General features: G+C 39.2%; 1 protein-coding gene across 1 annotated transcript in view; it reads right to left on the bottom strand.

Moving 5' to 3' along the window:
* Positions 1–201: 201 nt before the first annotated feature.
* MARK3 (microtubule affinity regulating kinase 3) overlaps positions 202–15710 on the bottom strand; it is a 74647-nt gene continuing 59138 nt past the window's right edge. Inside the window, exons 15-18 of the mRNA XM_015813232.1 lie at positions 10119–10376; positions 6740–6766; positions 2667–2711; positions 202–1042 (exon numbers count right to left, since the gene is read on the bottom strand). Of these exons, the coding sequence (XP_015668718.1) occupies positions 697–1042; positions 2667–2711; positions 6740–6766; positions 10119–10376 (676 nt within the window). The 3' untranslated portion in view covers positions 202–696. The remainder of the gene's footprint in view (positions 1043–2666; positions 2712–6739; positions 6767–10118; positions 10377–15710) is intronic.

The raw sequence follows: 15710 nt of genomic DNA, 5'->3' as shown, positions 1-15710 counted from the left end.
ACCTTGAAGCATTTCCCCCACAATTTTAATTATCATAAGTAATTTAAACTGATTTCAGACTTAAATAATAATAAATAGAAGAAAAGAAAGAATGATTTGGGGTGAAAATTTAAATGTCATGAAAATTAATTTTAAAAAACACAGGAATAACGTTCACACCCATAAACCCAAACCTTCATAATCTTACTAAACACAACAGTGAACTGTGAAACTTGTGTTTACCGATTATTTAGTATTTTTAAGGGCTTTCACCTTGGCCATTTCAATTTTAGCACCAAAATTAACCCGGAAGAGGTACTGGTACAGTTCTGATGCTATAAATGGTTTACATATAATACTTTTATATTATAATTGTACACACATACTGTACATTCACACATCCACACAACAGGAGGAATATCCAAATGTATACATGGTGTGTTTTAGATTGTTTGTCAAGACTCAAAAGCATTGGAAATAAAGCAGAAGGGAATATTTTACATAGGCAACTTTAATGCTGTAGTGCACTTATAAAAAAAAGTCCAACTTCCCTCCCAGCTCAGCAGCTTGTCTGAACTGTTTTGTTTTAATACCACGATCCAGAAGATGCAGAAGTTATTGCCCTAAGTATTCTATACATGACCATTGGTGTCCTCAAAAACAAAACAAAAACACTTGAATTTGCTACTTAATTTACAAACTTGATTGCTCTTCTCATTACAGCTTTAATTCATTGGCAATTTTCGAAGCAATGTTTTTAAAAGCTATGGATGTTCCCGAAATCCGTTTAAAGCGAACTCCATTCAGGGACAGTCTGGGTAGCTTACACACCTCCATCTCCCATTGCACGAGGTTTTCTGCATGGCCATCCCCATGGACACAGAAAAGCAAGAAACGTTCCCTCTGTTCATAGTCACAATTATTGGCATCCAGGACCTTGCGAATTTCCCTCATCATATCATTTGGATCCATTGAACTGGTAGTTTTCATGCTCCAAGTAAATCGTAGTGAACGGGGTTTGGCTTCTTTGTTGTCATCCTTCTGATCAACAGCCACGTTACGACTGAAATGAAATCAAGTTTCAGTATTCACGGATGAACCTGGAAGATGCTGTTAGTAAAAGCTATTGTCTTTTGAAACATGCATTATTAAAAACATTCTTCTATCAGTATTAAAAGCTTATGTTAGTGTTTAGCAACACATGAATTAGACACAGGCCTATAAAACTAAAGCTAAAAAAGGCCACAGTTACTTCCTCCTGAAAACAGATGTTATGAGGGTGGGGTGAGGGCTGCAAATGGAAGTGTGACTATAGTATTGCGTATTACTTTGCTGCAACTTCTCTGCTCCAAATGTTTCTCCCTTATTGATCATATTCCTGTCCTCACAGAATATCAAATAAATAGGCTTGCCTATGCCAACTTTTATAGATTATATTGAGGGAAATGTACAACATTGGCAATTGGGGGCTTTAAGGAACAACTTACACTACTAAGACTCTTTAGGGAGAGCACAATAAATTGGTGCTGCACTTCAAACAGGTGCAGAAGACCTATTAGAACAGACTCTTTAAACGTTTATAATTGCTAGAAGATGACTTCAGACTTAAAATTTTCTATTTTCTTTAAAAAAATAAACAGATTATAATTTTTCATGTTTTACATTAATAATATGGGTTTCACCAAATTCTTTTATAAATTGTCATTCATAATTTGTATGGGTGAAAAAATGTCATTTTTGTTTTCCTCCAGGAAGAACAGCAAAATTAACATACTTATTCCAAAACTGTTATACTGTAAATATAGGTAAATTAGAATTAAAATTATAAACTGCAATCTGGTTCAATTTACACCAGTAGCTGTTAAGATTTTTGTTTATAGTTTATTGGACTACAGTCTTCTGGGTGAAAATACATTTGATTGTATATGACAAATGGCTTCATTCCTTTCCCAACTCAATTTCCTTACTCTTTGGGGATAAGCGAAGAGAAAATGAGGTCACAGGAATTTTTAGAAGTTCATACTCTTCTGCTGCTTGATCCTGTGAAAATTGCCATGCCCTTCTGAAAAGCATTAATCACCTAAATTCTGAAAATTCATTTAATTTCCCAACATGTGGTATTTTCTAACAGGATCCTAGAGATGGTGGTGGATGGGGTTTTTTAGGCTAATAAAATCTAGGAATTTATGTAAAAAATATTAGCTCATCGTTCAAAACAAAGCCCTTGTTACAGACATTTCTGTGATTAAGTCCTAGTCACATGAAACTGTTTTCTAGGGCAGGATGTTTTCCCATCGTAGGATCTGAACTGGCAATTTCAGCATGTAGCTCCTTCTTTATCTGGCAATGAAAGTAGCTTCCTTTCAAGACAATCTGAAGTTAAACAGAGAGCATTCTTTAGCAGCAAACTACCTGCTGGATCTCTCAGAGCTGATTTATTACACTGCAGCTAAGATTATGGATTCTTTCTAAGGATATGGAAGTAGGCCTAGACCTGCATGAGAAATCAGAATCATGTACCTTGAATGACTTAATCACAGTTTCGCAGATAGGAAGCATTTTGAGTTTCAGATACTGAAGTCACCAGCACCACCACACTACCAACACCCTTACATATTTTGAAGGAGGGGAGAACGAGACATACTAATCTAAGTTAACATTTTAAGCAAAAAACATTTTTCCCTCACCTTGAGCCCTCATATCTCCCATTCCTCTCATATTCAGTCGGGAGCCTCAATGAAAACAATGCCGAAGCACAAAGAAAGCAGGAAAGAGAAGACAAATCTTACACTAGCACAAATAATGATGGCAGAACACGGCAACACTGACATCTCATTCAATTTAATTGCAATTCACTGCTTGGGTTTAAACACTGAAATAATGAGTACATTCAGGATATCAAGCATGCCTTTTTCTATATCAAATAAATTGAGAAGCCTCAAGTATTTGCTATTTGAGATATTCTAGAGATATTAGAAACAAGTTGGTCGTGAAAGATTCAATTACTTGCAGAAGATGCTAGATAGGAAGGAAAAAAATTAAAGCAATAAAAATTCATTTCAGTTTAAGATAAACTAATAGAAACACCTTATATTTGTGTTTTATTCTTCCCAGAATTTTGGAAGCATTTCTTTGATACATAAATTTCCTAATTTTACAGCCAAATTGATAATTGCTGTTCACAGTATCCACATTTTCAGTTAGAAATTTTATTATTCTGTAACTTCATGTACTTAGCATAGTTCTACCTTACCTGTTAACAATAAATCTTTAAAGAAAGTAGAAATAATACAAGATAAATATGTCTTAACTCTTTCAGGAAGAAATGAAAATAAAACTTGCATAAACTGTATGTGAAACAAGAATCTCAACTAGCCTTCTATATTTTCTAATTAATATATGGTTTTAAAAAGATATATATTTAAACCTCTCTTTAAAATAAATTTCTGCCTATGACAAAATTACTGTCAATGGAGAGATAAATAGCTAATACAGTAATAAGGAAGAAATCCTTTCTTGGCACTGTATGTTCAGAGCTACCTATATCATTTTTAGAAGATTGAGATTCTGAACTGAAAATATGCTGACAAAGTCTTTAGACAGATCTTATCCGAATCCCTAATTGCAGAACTGTCACAGCTTTGTGTGGAATTCTATATCACACTGATATAGAAAATTTTACCTCAAAAGTCAGTATAAAATATAGTACAATAAAAATATATTTGATTGGCTCAACATATTCAGGTGAAATTCTACATCTATTCTGCACAGGAAACAAGGCAGTAAGGCAGTGTCTAAATATATTCTAAAGAGGCTGGCTGGCTGCTGTATGAAAATAAAGCTGGTTGATATGAATGTCTGAATTATTTCACAGATCTGTGAAAACTAAACTTATTTCTTTTTGCACTTCAGTGCACTATGATTTAAATCTATTAAGGATTTATAACTATGTAATCTAGAGCTCCATACAAATGTGAAGTCCACTTCTGCAGAGCTATAAAATTTGACAGTAGCATTATACACAACAATTAAAAGGCTAATTAATGTTATAGTATTAGAAATACTGGTCTCTAACATAACATAAAAATAATAATATAACTTCTGTTAATTTGCATTGTGTCTTAGAAAAGCAAAATATACTGGAAGATAGCAAAAGATAAATAAGAAATATAATCTTTGGCTATAATTTATTGTTATGGCACTGTGTTATGCAAGGGCACTTGTACTGGTAAATGTTGTTAGTTTGTTAATATAGTGCTGCAAGATATATGCTAAACATTATAAATTAAGCAGTTAACTCAGTTAAGCCGATAAGAAAAACCTAATAGGAATTTATAATTGGAAAACTGGTGTATGGCTGCAACAAAACCAGATGGCTTTTATATTGTCAATTAAGCTGTAACTAACAACAATACAAGCAGAATGTGCTAAAATTAAAATTATAAATATCAATACAGAATCAAAAGTGCTTTTTAGACAGTCTTCTCTTAGTGATTTCAGTGCCTGAATGGTTTCTACTGCTGTTCTGTTGCTTCTTTTAAAAATATGTTTTAACAGATTTTTATATTTTTATTACTTCATTGGGGGGATTGGACAAGAGTGTTAAAAAGTTATAAATAAACAAAACTAAAATATTCACTGGTTTTATACTCTATTAAGAAGTAAAATGTATTAGTTTTAACTCAAAACAAGGATGCCTCTATTTGCTAGTACCAGAACAGCTGTATAAAACTACACTAAAAGTAAGATAAGGCTGTTATGATGCAAACACCACTGGAGAAATATATGGAAGACTACACAACTTAAAGCAAAATAATTTTTAATTGTATTTGAAATGGTTCTGTCACTGGGGAGAGGTTTTAAGTAATTTTACAGGAAGAAGTGGTAGTTTTTATGTGTAAGATTGTAACATAACATTTGTATATTTTGGTCTCAAAAACTGAAATGAAAATGTCTCAAAAGATTATATACTTTCATTCAAGATTATTTCAAAAATCCAGTGGCCTAATTAACCAAGGTGCTCTCATAGAAAAATAAAAGCAGGCGATGTCTACAGAAAACATGCTTTCATTTAATTTTGAATGGAACTGAAAATAGTGGGGAATAGTGTTCTTACTGAGGACTTGTGCATTTCATTTGTGTGAAATATGCTTCCTGGGATGCCCATTGACAATAGCTTTAATTATGTAATCCTTACAACATATTTTGGCCTGCAAGAACAACAGCTGAATTCAATCTATAGGTGGTCCTCAACTTATAACCACAATTGGGACCAGAAAATTTGTCGTTAAGTACGGTTGTTAAGTGAGGCATCATGTGATTGCACTCAATGTTACATTTTTTGCCATAGTCATGAAGTGAATCACTGTGGTCGTTAAATGAGACATCACATGACTGACATGCAACCTTGCCACTGGCTTCCTTGTAGGTTTTGCTTGTTGGAAGGCGGCTAGGAAGGTCGAAAATGGCAACCGCTTGATCCGAGGACACCGCAACTCCCGCAAATATGAGGTGGTTGCCAAGTGCTTGGATTGCTATCACTTGACTGTAGGGATGCTTTGACGGTTGTAAGTGCGAGGACCTGTCGTTAAGGTACTTTTTTTCAGCACCGTTGTAAACTTTGAATAGTCACTAAACTACCTCCATTTAGCTCAAAACCATTGTAAGCTGACAACTATACGTGCAAAATAGCTCTAACAGTCTTAACTATTATACTATCAAACATTGAACAGTATTTGCCAATAGAACAGATTCTCCCTTCTTCCTACTCAGAAGAACTGGGAGACTATCTAGCAGTCAGAAGAGGGGAAATAAAGCAAAGGCAACTCCTATTGCATAAGAAAACTCTGCTTATAATGCATATGGACTGGATGCAGTCCATATGAAAGTGGAGAAGCTCTCTGTGGGAAGAACATGAAGCCAAGTGTATGAAGAGAGGCTGAAGAGAATGAAGGCAGTAACAAAAAATACAAGTACACACTAACTGATGACTAATTTTGCAAATGGCAAAGACAGTGAGCCAACCAGCTCTAATTACACATATATGCAATAAGCTACATTCCATTTTTTCGTAAACCAAGGAGTATGAAAAATCCTTCTCAAACTTGCAGATTATTCAGGCAAGCTCCGACAAGCTCTTCCTGGCTGCAGACTGACAAGGGAGAAGTAGGAAGCAACGGCTTCTTTGTTTCTCCTTCTTTTCTGATTAACATATTCATCAATATCAAGCAAAGATATCATCTTCCATTTTTACCAACACACAACACACTTTCTGAAAATCTTGAAGATATTTAACACTCATTATCAATATTTTATAGTTTATTTGCAAAGCATCAATCACTTCTGAATGTATTAGTGGAAATTTACAAGGTACTGAAACTAAAATGTGAATGATAAAGCAAGTTCTGAGTTACTTACCTGTTTCTTGTACATTACTCGTTTAAATCAGTATCACCAAACATCAATCTCCAATCACAAGCATGCTAAGTGTATTAGTATAAAGAATAAAATTATTTTTGGTACTATTGAAGTAAGTAAAGCGCACAAGGCATGCTTTGCATCTCATTATTCAGGGGTCCACAGGGATTATCATTAGTTAATATGAAGTTTTTTATTTTATTTTCTTGGGTTCATGAAAAGTATTTAGTTCTCAGCAGAAGGTTTAGTGTTGTTTCATTTTAAAAAAGAAAAATCAAGGCTAGAAAGCCAAATTCAGTGTTAATTGCAAGAGCTGGTTCTTAAAATATGAATAAAATCCTACCTTTTGATAAACCTGAATGACATGTTTCTAAAAGAAATTAAAGTCAAAATAATAATTAACAAATGGGTTATTATGAAATAAACTGAAAAGCTATTCATTGTGTAAGACACAGAATAAGTCTAGCTGAGTGAAATATGGAAACACTTCAAATTCATTAATTAAATTAAAAATAGTTATTGAAAAGGATGGCCTTTCAGTATTAAAAGGAATTCAACATTTTTCTTCTCTGTGTGCTCCTAGTACTTATCAATGCTTGATCTAGAACAGTGGTGGCGAACCTATGGCACAGGTGCCAGAGGCGGCACTCAGAGCCCTCTCTGTGGGCACGCGCGCCGTCGCCCCAGTCCTAGGCCTTCAGCTGGGTTTTATAAAACCTTTTCGCTTTAGGCCTCCGCCGCCGTGTGCAAAAAAAAAAAGAGGTTCAATCAATCAGTCAATTTCAACTTCTTGCGGGAAAAAAAAAGATCTTGCAAAGTTGGAATTGATTGATTGAACTTTTTAATCCCACCCAGTCTGCTGTTACCACTGTAGCCACGCCCACCCAATGGGCCACACCCACCCGGCACCCGACGATGCATAAGTGGGTTTTGGGTTGCAGTTTGGGCACTCGGTCTCTAAAAGGTTCGCCACCACTGATCTAGAACCTCTTCTGAGTAGCAGAGAATCCTTTCATGTCACTTCTGCTTTCTACATTTTATCATTAACCAAAGACAGTTAAATTAGGACACTGTATTACTGTATACTACTGTAATAGACAGTAGGTAATATGCACATGTTCTTGAAGACAATTTGAAAACAAAGGCTATTAGCCCTCAGAGGAGGCAGGTGGAAGATGACCTGCTTCGCCAACCCACAAATGCTCATTCTGTCTACAATATTATTACAATAGAAAATCTCACTAGGCATTCAAGAAGAAAAAGGTCATCAAAAACTGGATGGAAAAAAATTGACAAGTAGTTTTGCCAGTTTCCTCTACATTCTCTGAGCTTGAGAGAAATAATCAGGTGATTTAAATAGGATTGATTGAATAATTTCTGCCTACATCTAAAGAAGTATATTTTAAAGCACTGGGGACTTGAAAAAATGTATTTTTCCAATTTATTTCCTCATTATATGATCTAAATGTACTACTTTTTTCTATTTTCCAAGGACAGAATCACAAATATTTCAAATAAGATAAACACCCATATTTTGTTTAATGTTTTAAATGCCTAAAACAACATTGTTGTAGGATATAAATACACAAAGGATGATGGTTTGGGAAATATGTACGAATCATTCCAAACATAAAATTACTACATTTTGGAGTTAAAGTTAAATGTTTGGTCAGTTGTATACATAGCTCTGATCACTTGCAGAAATAATGCACATATTACATCCTTGGTAACAAAGGTATGAAAAGTAGTACTTTCTGAATGCACATATTTTAGGACTCTGTTCTGAATCTTATAAACAAGTTTCTACAAATATGATTAACTATTCAAAAGGACTTTGCTTAAAAAGTATGCTGATAAATTATAGAACTATCTATGTATGATTCAAGAATGTAGCTGTGGATTAAAATACTGAACGGATAGATAAGTACCATGCACATTTCAGGTTGTTTACAGAATTCTTTGAAAAATTCAGATACAATGGGAACTCACGTTGTAAGTATTTGAATATTTTGGGCTAGGGATGTACAATATTTGCCTACTCCGGAACAAAACATTGCATTCCCAAACTGTTGAATTTTGCACATCCCAGTTTTGGACTAAAATGACTTTTAAAAAGTAAAAACTCTGTTATTCAGCAAAAAAAAATAACTAGTTGGCCCAAAATATTCTCCACAGAGCTCTTAACTTTTGTTAACAGCACTTCAAATATTCTCCTTTATTCGTACTTCATGTCCAAGTTCCCTGCTACCAAATGAATGGGATTCTTTCTTTTTTCATCAGTCATAAAATTTGTATTGGATACCCAATGCATCGGTACAGATAAGGATTAATATTGCACGTGTGGTTTAAACCATAATCAGGCATCATTAAAATGATCTAAGCAATGGTGGTACAGTAAAACTCTCTTATAGAAAACAGCTGAGCATTTGGAGATTTTTCGGTGAAAAAAACACAAGAACTTCAGTTAATCAATATATCTGAACATCCAAATTTACATGGACGTATTGAAGATAGAACCTGGTATCTTCTGCTTACAAAACATCTTCTACAACTAAGGAATGGACTTTACCCATTTGCTTAATTAATTGCAACTGGGATCTCTGAAGCATGGGAGTTTTGGATGTGCAGCTCCTAGTAATCAATAGTTCCAAAGATAAATGCCCACAAAAACCATCTTCTTTCTCACATTTCTAGTAAAATTTGCAGCTGTAACATTAATTATTTGAAAGTAGACAAAAGGGTGTAAAAGAGGTTACGTTTGAAACTGTTACATTCTCAGATTTTCATTGTGAGGCTACAGCACCTATACTGTCCATCTGCTTTTGTCTCTACAAGTCTAAAGCATTGAACATTAACATGGTATCTAGAGTTAATGCTTTGTGTCCTATATGTGGTGCATTTTGAGAACAGGTCTTATAAAGAATGCTTCCCATTTTCTTGTGATATGCAACAGAGCTGAATTACAATAAAACTACCAAGTAGATAAACAGCAAAGAGGCAACGTTTCAGAAACGTTAACCAAAAAAAGGTTCTGTTGATAAGATTTCCTAAGTTAAAACTTGGCACAATATTTCCCCTGCCTGTCTGCCTCCCAGTCTTCCTGGGGATTCATTCCTTTCAGCCAATACCAATATCACCACTTGGTATGTCTCCCTGTCCTACCATCCCCTAATCTTCTCAGGACTTTCTCCTGCCTCCCTTTAGCGAACAGTATTCTCTCCTTATCCACTCTCAACAGTTCCATCCTGATCAACTGTTGACTGTGCCTGAACCAAAGTATTGGAAACGTGCATGTTTCAGTTCAATCAAAGATAATCCTGAATCCAGCTGATCCAGGCACAGGGAACATTTTCCACACTCCTGTTTATTAAAATACGCTGCATTACAACAGATGTTCTACATTATATTTCACACTTTTTAAAAGAGTCATTTTTATTGACTTCCACAACTACAAATCTTTTTGCAGGATGAAAACCTACTGTATTATCCATTTTAGGGTAACATTTGATTGAGAGAAAATGCAGGCAGCTCATCACGAAGTAATGCTCCTGAACCTGATCTATAATTTCCACTATAAAAGTCAATATTTAACTTTTAAAATAGTTACAGAAAAAAAATCACCGACACATAAAAATGCAACATGTATATAGGTGTAGCTGCTCAGTACTGTAAATTCCTGTAGTAATCATAACTTAGTTTGTGATTCTTTAAAAAATACATACCTTCTAGTCAGCTTTGAAGTCAATTTACTGAACAAATTAGTGGAGCCCCTACTTCGTGTCTGTGAAAGTGGTGTTGCTTCATGAGATAAACTAGGTGATGCAGGAGGTCCATTATAGGTGGCAGTGCGCCTTTCTCTAAGCTGGCCATGGAAAGTACTACGACTGGCAGTTCCTCTTGGGAATCGGATACGATCGGGTGTTGTTGCACTGCTGATACTGTGAGTTGAAGCAACTGGTGTCCTCTGATCAGGAATGGTACTAGAATAAAGCCAAAGGGACCTTAAGCTTTTCAACTGTATAACCTCAATTGTTTACAAAGCTATCTTTACAAACAGCATAACATACGACTATAGCATATATAAAAAGATTTGTGGATTATAATATAGATTATTTTTCTATATTTTTCTATATTGTACATTTTACAACACAAACATATTGCAAAATGGTAATTAAGAATCTGTATATAGAGGAAAAAAAAGGTTTTGTATAGATTAAACTGTTTTCACATGCAGAAAAAAGGTTAATATTGACAATGATTTGTGATGTCATAGTCAAACATAGAAATATTGGGGCAAACTGTATACATGAGCATTTCAGTCAGTTTGTGAGAGCTGGATTCAGTGACAGCCAGAAAGAATACAATTAACTAGTGATAAACATGCAACCTACTGAGTTGTAAAAAAAACAAGCAAGCAAACAAAAACATATCCCACCTACCCCATATACATATATAACAGACAGAAGAATATGGAGAAAACAACTTACCAAAGATTCCTACTATATTTTCCTTATAAAAAGACTTTCTATACATTTTCAGATTTTAACTAAATGTCCTACACTAACACTTGCTTCTCTAGTCAATTATTTGATATTTTTTATTATTTATATTTCATATTTTTGCCCATATTAGATAGCAGTACATACTAAAAGACAGCAGATTTTTCTGGTATTACCAGCAGAAAAGAAAGGTCATTTAAAAGTTTTTTAAATATTAAACAGGCTTACTATCAATGTGCAGAAAAATAACACAATTAATTACCTTTTTACACAATCAACAATAAATATTATGGAAAAAAGTATATATGTTATGCCCCTCCAAAAACAGATATATATATACACCCTTTTATTTATTATCTTTGCTTTAAAAAAACACATATGCAAATTCCCAGAAGATTCAATTTCTTTCTCTTGGAGATTCAATTTCTCCAAAAAGTGATTGCAAAAATCACAGGAAGAGATATTACATCAAACCAAAGGACCTTCCCCTGCCTCCTGCTTTCTTCTTCTTCCTGCCTGAATATGTTTGGTCATCATTCTAGACAAGATGCTAAGAAAGAAAGAAAGAAAGAAAGAAAGAAAGGGGAGACCTCGGAGTCCTAGTGGACAATCACTTAAATATGAGCCAGCAGTGTGCTGCAGCTGCCAAAAAGGCCAAGACAGTGCTAGGCTGCATTAACAGAGGGATAGAATCAAGATCATGTGAAGTGTTAATACCACTTTACAATGCCTTGGTAAGGCCACACTTGGAATACTGCATCCAGTTTTGGTCACCACGATGTAAAAAAAGATGCTGAGACTCTAGAAAGAGTACAGAGAAGGGGCGTTGTCTTACCTGAACGCCTTTTCTCAGCACGGAGATGGAGACTCCACCATTGGGTAGTAGACTGTATTCCTGCCCAATCAGATCAAGTCAGCCAAAGTTGCCACGCCCGTCCTGGACCGTGATCTCCAGTCTTTGACGCGAGCGTAGCCATTGACTGACAGCAAGACGTTGTGGCTCACCAAACTAACTGACCCTATGCGTATACAAAGTACAAGGGAGGGAGGTGGAGTCTCCATCTCCGTGCTGAGAAAAGGCGTTCAGGTAAGACAACGCCCCTTCTCCAGCACTGAGATGGAGACTCCACCATTGGGACATACCAAAGCCTACTGTCCCTGAGGGTGGGTAGTAGACAGGTCCCGAGTGGCACTTTGGTGTAAAACCTGTTGGAGAACTCTCCTTCCGAATGAAGCCTCAGCCGAGGCAAACTTATCAATTTTATAGTGCCTAACGAAAGGAGAAGGCGAAGCCCAAGTGGCTGCCTTGCAGACTTCCTCGATGGAAGCTTGAGTGGCCCATGCCGCCGAAGTAGCCGCGCTCCGTGTGGAGTGGGCTGTCACACCCCGCGGAACCGGCAACGACTCAGCTTTGTAAGCTCCAGCAATGCATGCCTTTATCCATCTCCCAACAGTGGAAGAGGACACTTTCCGACCTTTGGTGGAAGCGTGGAAAGATACAAAGAGGGCTTCCGATTTCCTGAACTCCGCAGTCCGTGAAATATAATGTTTAAGGGCCCTGCGGACATCCAAACAATGCCATTGCCGCTCCAATCCATGCGACGGGTTGGGGCAGAAATCAGGCAGCACTATCTCCTGCGACCTATGGAATAGGGAATTAACCTTTGGCACGAAGGTAGGATCTAACCGAAGGATAACCCTATCCTGTTGGAAAACACATAGGTCATCTCTCACTGAAAGCGCCGCCAGCTCCGAAATGCGAGGTGATAGCCACCAGGAAGGCCACTTTGTGGGACAGAGAACGAATGTCACATGTCCTGAGAGGCTCAAAAGGAGATTTGGTAATAGCCCGAAGCACCCTTGACAACTCCCACGAGGGGTATCTATGTACCACAGGAGGATGTTGGTTGGAGGCTCCCTTAAGGAACGACCTTACCAAAGGATGATGACCCAGTGATTCAGCAGAGTCGCAGCCGCGACTTGCCTGCGAAGGGTATTAGGGGCTAAACCTTTTTTTAGACCTTCCAATAAATAATCCAAAATAATTGGCACAGTAAGTGCCGAAAGTGACAACTGCCTCCCGGAACACCATGATTGGAAATTTTTCCACGTGGCCTCATATGCGGTTCGTGGACGGACGGCGCGATGCCTGAATAACTTTTATAACTCCTTGGGAACAGCTGTCTCCAGTCAAGATCAAGCGCTCAAGTGCCAGACGGCTAACTGGAGCCACTGGGGATCGGGATGCAGAATGGGGCCTTGGCTGAGAGAGACCTGATCCGGCGGAATCCGCCAAGGGTCGCTGACTGAAAGATTCACCAGATCTGCGAACCAAGGTCTCCGTGGCCAAAAGGGAGCCACCAGGAGAACCTCCGCTCGCTCCTGAAGAATCTTGCGGATTACCGCTGGGAGAATTGGCAGAGGGGGAAATGCGTAAAGCAAGCCCTGCGGCCAAGGACTCCGAAGGGCATCCGTCCGTTCCGCCCCCACCGTCGGAAACCGGGAGAAAAAACGTTGCAGATGGGCATTGTACTGGGACGCGAAAAGGTCCACTAGAGGAAGACCAAAACGGAGGCAAACTTCCTGGAAGATCCTCGGGTGGAGTCTCCACTCCGCGTGATCTATCGTCGACCTGCTCAGAAGATCGGCCTGTGTGTTTGCTACCCCCGAAATATGGTCTGCCATGATAGATGCCAGATTGCGTTCCGCCCAGAGACCCAACGAAAGAGCCTCGGACATCAGGCTCCGAGATCGAGTGCCCCCTTGGCGATTTATATATGCCTTGGCTGCCACATTGTCCGTGAGGACCAGGACGTGTCGCCGTGATACTAGATGGCGAAAATGTCGAAGAGCTAGATGGATGGCCCTCAACTCTAGCCAATTTATATTGTGCCGTAGGTCTGAAGCGGACCAACGGCCCTGTACCCAGTGAGACCGAATGTGAGCCCCCCAACCGAACAGGCTGGTGTCGGTCGTGAGGACAATCCTGTCCGGCTCCTTGAAACACAACCCTCTGAGGATGGCTGGTGACAGCCACCAACTGAGGGAACGTAGCACGTGGTGAGGGAGAACTACTCTGTTGAGCGAAGCACTGAGGTTCCGCCTCTGAAAAGGAAGCATGAACCTTTGCAGTTCTCTGGTGTGGAGCCTTGACCAGGGTACTATCGCTATGGCAGAAATCATCTTCCCCAACAACTGGGAGAGACTGACCAACGTCGTCGATCGACTGCTGCGAAGTCGAAGGATCGATTCCCGTATACCGTCCCTGCGATCTTGAGAGAGATACACCCGGCATTCCAAGGTGTCTATGACGGCCCCCAGGTGTAAAATCCTCGTTGTGGGGCTTAAGTGGCTCCTTGGAAAATTCACCGGAAAACCGTGGTCCTGGAGCAATTTTATCACTATTTTGAGGTCCGTCAATGCTGTCTGGACGGACGAAGACTGAATCAAAATGTCGTCCAGATAACAGTGGACTCTTACTGGTATCAATCGTAAATGTGCTGCCAGGACCACCAAGACTTTGGTGAATACTCTCGGAGCTGATGAGAGGCCAAAGGGGAGCGCCCTGTATTGGAAGTGATTCCCCTTGTATGCAAACCGAAGAAACCGTCGATGGATCAGAGAGATTGGGATATGAAGGTACGCCTCCGTGAGGTCGATAGACGTCAGGAGGTCCCCTTTTCTGACGCTTCCCAAGATGGAACGGAGCGTTTGCATCTTGAATTTGTGGTAAGCTATATGAAAATTCAAGTCCTTTAGATCTAGAATAGCCCTCCATCCCCCTGATGCTTTTGGTACGACAAAGAGGATGGAGTAGAATCCTTGATCTCTCTGATCCAGCGGTATGGGTTCTATGGCCCTGATGTGAAGCAGATGATGGATAGCCTCGTTCATCAGCCTTAGTTTTGTGCGGTTCCTGGGGTATGGACAGGAGAGGAACCGATTTGGGGGGTAAGATATAAATTCCAAATTTAGACCGTGTCGGATCGTGTTGATGACCCACGTATCCGTGGTGGTAGTCTCCCAACAGTGGGCGAACAGAGAGAGTCTGCCCCCTATGGGAGGTGCCGCCGAGGAGTCACCTGGAACGGCGGAAAGGCCTATTGTTCCCCCGAAAGGGCCGTTTCCCCTGGGCTTGTTGTCTGGGACCGGGATTTTGTCTGTCAGGCTGCCTATCTTGCCTGTCCTGCCTTGGCGGGAAGGAACGAAAGGGCTGAGAATAGGAGTATCTAGGTCCCCCCCGAAAGGACTGCTTTCTTTGAAAATACCCAGCCCTCCTGTTCGGCCGTTTGAGTAGGTCTTTAAGGACCTTACGTTTGTCCTTGTTCTCTGTTAAATAGGGATTCAGCGAATCCCCAAATAACTTAGAACCCTGGTAGGGAGCCGCAGCCAATTTCCACTTGGATTTGGCATCTACTTGCCAATTTTTCAGCCAGAGCATACGTCTTCCAGTGATGTTGGACGCCATAGCTCTGGAAGAAAACCTAGCTGCCTGTAAGGATGCGTCTGACGCATATTCCGTGGCTGCCACCATTTTGCTGAGATCCAAGTGCGTGCGGACATCCTCCGCAGGAACTCGGGCTTGGAGCTCCCGAAGCCAGGTGAGGGCGGCCCTGGTGAAAAAGGAGGCCGAAGTCGCGGTCTTGATCGCCCAGGCAGCCGCCTGGTGCGTTCTCTTGTAGGTGGACTCGCACTTGCGTTCCTCGGCCTTAAGGGCCTCTGAGAACTCACCGGATATGGCCGTGGCCGATACTAGGGGCCCTAAGGGTTCGTCCACCTCCGGGATTTCTAATGCTTCCTCCAGCTCCTTGGCAA

This window comes from Protobothrops mucrosquamatus, unplaced genomic scaffold, assembly GCF_001527695.2.
Source record: "Protobothrops mucrosquamatus isolate PMUCROS unplaced genomic scaffold, P.Mucros_1.0 scaffold145, whole genome shotgun sequence".
Lineage (NCBI taxonomy): Eukaryota > Metazoa > Chordata > Lepidosauria > Squamata > Viperidae > Protobothrops > Protobothrops mucrosquamatus.
This window is presented reverse-complemented; position numbering and strand designations above follow the sequence as displayed.